Source organism: Pyrgilauda ruficollis, unplaced genomic scaffold (genome assembly GCF_017590135.1).
Source record: "Pyrgilauda ruficollis isolate IOZ18807 unplaced genomic scaffold, ASM1759013v1 scaffold195, whole genome shotgun sequence".
In the NCBI taxonomy this organism is placed as follows: domain Eukaryota; kingdom Metazoa; phylum Chordata; class Aves; order Passeriformes; family Passeridae; genus Pyrgilauda; species Pyrgilauda ruficollis.
Genome location: NW_024518651.1, coordinates 559211 through 566571, shown reverse-complemented (window position 1 = coordinate 566571; position 7361 = coordinate 559211). Strand labels below are relative to the sequence as shown.

At 47.5% G+C, this 7361-nt stretch overlaps 1 protein-coding gene across 1 annotated transcript; it reads left to right on the top strand.

Moving 5' to 3' along the window:
* Positions 1-3004: 3004 nt before the first annotated feature.
* CCDC81 (coiled-coil domain containing 81) lies at positions 3005-6971 on the top strand. The gene is made up of 9 exons (XM_041465944.1): positions 3005-3026; positions 3171-3253; positions 3715-3865; positions 4001-4257; positions 4461-4546; positions 4908-5029; positions 5480-5588; positions 5891-5963; positions 6894-6971. The coding sequence occupies exons 1-9, from the start codon at positions 3005-3007 to the stop codon at positions 6969-6971; spliced, it is 981 nt and encodes a 326-aa protein (XP_041321878.1).
* The last annotated feature ends 390 nt before the right edge of the window (positions 6972-7361 follow it).

Here is a 7361-nt window from a genome sequence, read left to right as displayed (position 1 = left end):
TTTTTATGCAGCGGCCTGTTTTGTTCAGCGACTGGCTCTGTGCTCCGGTTACAAAATCATTAATGCCCAGATCTCTAGGCACACTTCTGCTGCAAAGCCATCCCAAGGGGAATACAAAATTGCCACAACATGGCTTCCTCCACAGCTTTTTCCTTGGAACCTGCCTTTTCCCAAGACTGCTTTTAGTGCCAAAACATTCTATCTAAAAACAGAGAATTATTGACTTATTTGTCAATACATCACATAATTGGTGGCCCTTTTTTTGAGTACTTTTTGAGGGTTTGTCAAATTCACATGAATTGTACTGAAAGGAAATACAACACTTTCAGTAATTTATTATGTGTTAATTAACTCACAATTAACTTGCCAGAAATGTCATAAATATCAGTGTCATGTTGAAAAATATATACCCTGTAGCTTTAATTAATTTTGTACTTACAGTCTTTATCACAATTTTAGTTATACGATCTTCAAAATGAAATCTGGATAATCACCCATTATTATTAAATCTGAAAAATTCCACCTGTAACAGCAATTAACATTCATCCAATCTATTTTAAATATTTAGACTTTCCAAAGGTGACCTTGGAAATGGAGTCTCTGGGATGTGCTCCTGAAACTCCCATCATTCTTCAAGGAAGGTGTAAAAGAAGCAACATTCCAGCTGTTCCTGTGTGTCTGTAGACTACAGATATTATTCTCTTATGCTATTTGAGCTCTGAGTTAATTTTAATGAGGCTCCTGTGCTTAATTGCTGGGGAAAACACCTCCTAGTAACAAATGTTGCTCCTTGCTACATAAAAAAAGCTGAATCACAACCCCATGTACATTCTATAAATGTCTGTGTTATAGCTCATTACGCTGATATTTTTAAGTTGTTTCAAATGATGTGGTTCACCCTTTAAAGCTGAGCAGAATGAAGTATTTGCTTTAAAAGGGAAAATTAAATCATGGAGAATAATAATTTATTGCTCTCGCTCTGACAGGCAAGACATCAATTTGATGTTTTTCAGTTTCTATTGCCATGGTTCTCAATGCTGCCTTCTCCAAAACAACAAATGAGTTTTGATTTCTCTTCATGAAATGCATCATTAATTCCTCCTCCTGGCTTCTGTTTGTTTTCCCTTCCTGCTCTCTGGTGCCTGAGTTGGATGATGTGAGGGTTTTCCCCTGTGGCTTTGCAGCTTGAGGGAATTTCTGTTCCCAAATCAATATTATAACCCCAAATTCAATATTATTCCCCAATTCATGCTGACAAGTCCATGCCCAGGAAATACTGGAGTTGCATATATTCAAATGTGGAAATAACCACAGGTTGAGTGCTGGTTGTGTTTTGTCCCCTACCTATAAGGACATTACACTTGAAGACTTTTGAATGTTTGTTTTTATGGTAAAAATCCAAATCAAACCAGCACACTTGGTTTTCTCTGGCATTTTTTGAATCCCCTTGGCTTGATGTGTAGCTGGAGGGAATCACTGTTTCTTTTGGAGTCGAGGTGTGTTGTGATTAAACCAGACATTATTGAAAGGCATCAGATTTGTACATCTTATTTGGGAAATTGAAGGTGGTACAATTGAGGAGGACATGAGAGGGTTAATGAGGGGCAAACAGGACAGAGCCTGGACAGACAAAACTTTATGGCTTTGAGTGGGAACCTTCACTGTTTGAGAGGCACATTTGGAATCATATACAATAAGAATTTTGATAAATGATATTTTACAAACGGGACTGAGGTTCCATTGTCGAATGCTGCATCATGCAAGGACAAACAATGTCTCTGGTGGAGGTTCAGGAAGAGTCCTCAGCTGTCACTTCAGCCATGGAGATTTTTCTTTACCACAGGCTTCTCTGTGTGCTCTGACCCTGGAACAAGCCTTTGCTTTTGCTTCCCTCTCAAACTGCTTTAAGGTTGCCCTCATTCTCTCTAATGACTTTAAATCACTGGGTTTGATGTCTAGTTTATCTTCCCAAAATGTAACACCTCTGACTGCATCAAATTCCCTCCTTAATCCCCTTGGCATCTCTGATCACTGAAGACTGGAGTTAGATAAACTCTCCCAAGCAGCTTTTGACATCTTTGAAGAGGCAGATGAATGCCATACAAGATCCATCATGCTTTCCTTGGTGTCAGAAAGGCTTTGCTATTAAAGATTAGGGAGGTTGGAGGTCACTCTAAATCACAATATTGCTCAATTTATAAGCCAATTTTATCCTGTCATCTGGTATTTTGTATTCCAGTTGTTTTGGAGGAGTCTACAGCATTCATCAATTCACTGGGGTTTAAGCACTGAGTGATTCATTAAATGTCTCTAAAGTCAAGCCATTTATCTTTTTCACTGTATTTTATTGTCTCTGTTTTCCCTGACTTACAAATCTCCAGCACAACACTGAGTTCTGCTTGCTTTAAGAGCTGGTGCCTCACAACGGGATCCTGAGGAAAGAAATCCTTGGGTAATGAAACCCCTCTATTGAAACACTATTTTAAACAAAAAGGGAAAAAAAAGAAAAATGTAGAGGTTTCAAAACACAGTTTCAAGGTCCAAAAGATTATTGTTGATTATTTCTCAGACTCAACACTGAGCTTTGCAAGCCCAAATCCTTATTTATAATACAAGCCTCAAAACTGGGGAGAAGAGCATTACTTTTAAATCCCCAAAGTCCACACCTGGCAGATCAAAGAATTGATCTGAGGTCCAAACCCACTCTCTGGGACTACAAAACCGCACTCATAAGCTCCAAGGTTTATGATTTTTAAAGCTCAAAGCCTCATTTAAAGGGCCCTCAGCATCATTTTTCAAAAGTCTGATCTGGAATAGCGGTGGGACTGTGATGTCACACAGAGCCTGTGACACAGCAGGACAAGAGGGGCCTCAGGGAGGTGGGTTCTGCTCTCTGGAGAGAGCCCTGAGGGCAAACATCCTCACCACTGAGGGCATGGCTGTTGTCAGTGGTGTGAGCCCAACCCAGATGGATTTCTGGGGTGGGATGGAGTTTGTGTTCACGATGCCCAGCATCACCCCCACAGGTACAGGCAGGAGCATTGCTGTAGCAGCCCTCTCAGGGATGTGGGGAAAAGAATCAGCACTGACCCCTGTGGAGCTGGGGACAGCTGTGACACACATGCCAGGGATGCTGGAAGGCTGAGAGCCAGCAGAAACACAGAATAACCTGGTATTTCCTTGTTTTCCAGAGCGAAAGGCTGTCTGGGATGCAGTGGCCAGCAACATCCAACAACAGCTGTTGCTGCACAAGGTGGGGCAACACCCTGGGACAATACCGATGTCCTTCTTTGCCCACCCAGAAGAGCAGTGAGGAGTTTCCATGGCCCTCCTCATGGATCATGGCCTGCAGTCCCTCTTGCCCTCCTCAGAATGCAGGAAGCTCACCCCAAATTCCCCTGCTGAGGGACAAATGGAGCTTGGGCAAGAGTGGTATCACCTCTGGGAGGTGGCATTGTACCACGGGGCTGAGCCTGGTCACCGGAGACTCAGGGTGTCCTTGAGCTGCCTCTGTCTGACTCCAGCATGGATTTTTTTGTGGGAGAAGGGAAAAAAGAGGCCCCAGCATCTCCTCCCCAGGGCTCTCCCCACTGTCCTGACTTCTGAACAGTGGGAATTGTCAGTTTGGTCAAAGGCACCATTCCTTGATGGAATCATCCTCGGCTCTTCCCTCTGTCCTATTCTAACCCTTTGGGCCTTTCCCTTCTTCTCCAGGGGATCCGAATTCCCACCCTTGGGTCTTTTGATGTGGTCCACACAGAAACCCTGGTGGAGAACAAGACTGTGATCCTGCAGAGGCCAGTGTTCCACCTGGCCAGGAATCTCGGAGGAGTCCAAAACCTGGAAAATAGGGATGATCTGGCTGGTAAGACAGAGGATTTAACCCTGCAGGCCCAGGGTGAAGTAGGCTATTACACCACATTTCTAAAAGCATCTCCTGGGAAATGCCTTAAGCCAAGCCCTGGGGAACTTCCTCCAATCCCGTCTTCTGGTTTTCCAGGGGGTAAGCAGCTGGAGCCTCTGAAATATGCCAAGGTGGCCACACAAGCCTCTGTGTCCCGGAAGAAAGTGGAGTGCTGCATCCTTGGCACCATGTCCCTGCTGCACCACTGCCTGGAGAAGGGCATGAGTGTCGCCTTTGTCCTGAGGGATGTGGGTGTGCTCCTCATTGAAGGCAGCATGGTGCTAATGAGATTCTACCTGGACTTCTTGGAGAAAGTGACTGGGGAGAGGATCCAGGACAGGGCTACACTAAAGGTGAGCCTTTTGTTTCCCCCCTGCTTGGGCCGACCCACAGCAGTTCCCCAGCAATGCTGGCATATGGACACCAGGATCTGGCCAGGGGCTCTGACCAGGCAGGAGCACGATTCCACCTGCTCTACCTGCCCTGAACTCCTCCTCTCCTGAGTGCCTTGGCCACATTGAGGATGTGCTGGCACCCTCACATTTCTGTGCTGCAGGCTCTCCAGCAGCTGGACATTGTGGTTTCCCGGGTGGTGCCCGTTGCTTCCCTGAGCTTCAGTGGCCATGTCATCATCTTTCCCAAGTGAGTCAAACACCCTGGCAGCTTTGGCCTCTGGAGAGATCTGGAAGCAGTTTCTCCTCATGACGACAACAGTTCTGCAGAGCACTGACTCTCATTTGTGCCTGCCTGCTCATCATCCCTGTGAACAGACCCAAGGGACAGAGGGAGTATTTTAGGCAACCCTTGTTTCCCCATCATGGCCAGGAATCCTTTCCTGAGTGAGCCTATTTCCCAGGACAGTCCTTGGGGTTGGGGCACAATTGACTTGGGAGAACAGTGGCCTTTACCCTACTGCCAAACTCACCTGTGAGCAGGTGATGGTGGCAAGGGGCCAGAGCCGGTGGGGACGTGGCTCAGGATGGTGTTGTCTCTTTGTCTCCAGCTTTGAACAGACATTTCAGCCGACATCACTGCCCAGGGATCATCTCAAGGACTTTGGATTTGTTCCTGGAGAGGACAAGAGGAACAAAATAAGTTTGCCACCCATAAGACAAGGCATGGAAGGTAAAGCAGCTCCCCACTTGTTTCCATAGCACAGGCAACTGGTGGCTGTTATTTGATGGGAGAATCCCCAGCCATGATTGTCACAAGAATCTGATTGTGCCAAGCCATGGTGCCAGCTTGTCATGGCCTTTTCTCCCAAGACTGGCTCCACAAGAGCTGAGCCCTGGGCTGGAAGGTGCCCAAGATGCTCATCCCTGGTTCAGCAAGAGGGTGGGGATCTGAGGGCCCATACTTGCTCCCAGAAATTACCTCTGCATTCAGAAAAGACTCCATCCCAAACCTGGCACTATGGATGGGAGGGTGCCAGGCCTCTGGAGACAGTGGTAGGAGGGGAGTGGGAATTCCCTGTTGGATGTGTTAGGAAGAGGTCTGAGCATCCCCATCTGTCACTTGTGGCCAGTAGCATCACAGCTATGCTGTTCTGACAAGCCCTGTCCTTCCTGATTCCAGGGAGACTTCCTGGCCTGCCCATGCCTGCTTACCAGGGTTCCACTGCCAAGGCAGGAGAGCAGCCCCAGGATGAGGAGGTGATGGAGATAAGGCACAGCCCTCGGGTCAGGTGAGCCTGGAGGCTCAGGACAATGGGGCCTTTTCCTCATCCAGCCAGAGCTTGTTCCCCAGCACGTCCACCAGACAGACTGGTGCTGCTGGGAGCCCCCCATGTCACAGGGCTGGTTCCTCTTCATCCCTCCAGAAGGGTCCCTCATGACAGCTGGAGCCAGGCATGGGGACAGACAAGTGTCAGCCAAGGGTTCCAGCTCAGGGGGTTCTTCTCCTGAGCTGGGCACAGCCATCAGCTGAGGGGCAGATAGCTCCTGTGGGCAGAATGTGGCCCCAGACCTCTCCCTCTGTGTCTTCCAGGAAGCTGCCAGTGATCTCAGGGGCTGCTGCCAGAAGAAAGCAGCCTGTGGCTGACCAAGACACGGGCAAGCCTGTGCCCAAGGGCCAAGAGTTGATGCAGAGCAACAAAGAGGCAGCAGCAACTCAGAGGGAAAGAGGAGGAAGAGGAGAAAGAAAAGATTCTCTTGGGAGAGAGGGAGAAAAGAAAGTTCAACTTGGAAAAGGAGGAGAAAGAAGGGAATCTCTTGGGGGAGAAGGAGAAAAGAAAACTCGTCTCAGGAGAGAGGGAGAAAAGAAAGTTCAATTTGGAAAAGAAGGAGAAAGAAGGGAATCTCTTGGGGGAGAAGGAGAAAAGAAAACTCGTCTCAGAAGAGATGGAGAAAACAAAGTTCAACTTGGAAAAGAAAGAGAGAGAAGGGAATCTCTTGGAAGAGAAGGAGAAAAGGCTCATCTCAGAAGAGAAGGAGAAAGGGGTTCTTTTAGAGAAGGAGAAAGAATGGATTCTTTTAGAAGACAAGAAGAAAGAATGGATTCTCTCAGAAGACAAGGAGAAAAGAAAGTTGGACAAAAAAGAGAAAAAGAATCAAGAGATGCTCTTGAAAGTGAAGGAGAAAAGAAAGTTCGTGCCAAAAGAGGAGAAAATAAAGTTTCTCCCAGAAGAAAAGAAGTAAAAAAAGTTCCTCATGGAAGAGGAGAAAAGAAAGTTCCTCTTGGAAAAGAAGAAAAGAAGTTTTGTCTCAAAGGAGAAGAAGTGAAATATCTCCTTGGGAGAGAAGGAGAAAAGAAACTTCTTCCTGGAAGAGGAGGAGAAAGGAAAGTCCCTCTTGGGAGCACATCACTGCCATGGAGTGCCCAGGCCAGGAAGCCTCAGGTCTCCAAGGTGTTCATCCTGCAGCAGCCGGGGGCTGAGGCAGCACAGGGCCTGAGAGCCAGGCCCGAGATCTTCTGGTCAGTGCTCAAAGAGCCTCAGAAGAGCATTTTGGCAGGCTACAGGTTTGAGTCTTCCCGTCTGCTGCCCCCACAGGATGCCATGGCTTCACAGTTGCCCATGCTGAAGAAGAGAGAAATGGTTGCCAGAGGCCCGTGGCCCTGGGTGGAGTGAGCAGGGATGAGGGTGAGCAGTACCTGAGGTGGCAAAACAGGGACAGGACTGGAACAGGAACTGCCATTCTGGGAGGCTGTTTCCTCCTAGGAATGCAGAGTTAGTGAAGGGATCTTCAAAGATCCTTCAGCTCTGGTGGACGTCATGGCCAAGGTGCCACAGTGGGGTCATCCATCTCCAGGGCTGAGGGACTCCTTTTCCAACAAGAAGGAGCCTCAGGACATATCTTGGCCAAGGTCTCTGGGGTTACAGAAAGCCTAACTCAGAACAAGGCTTCTTTTTAGATCCCCATTGGAAAGACAAAGCCTCTCTGGGAGGATTTGGCAAAGCTCAGGAACAAAGTGCTGCTAATGGAGAGGCTGCAGCAAAGGGAAAAGAGAGGGAGAGAGT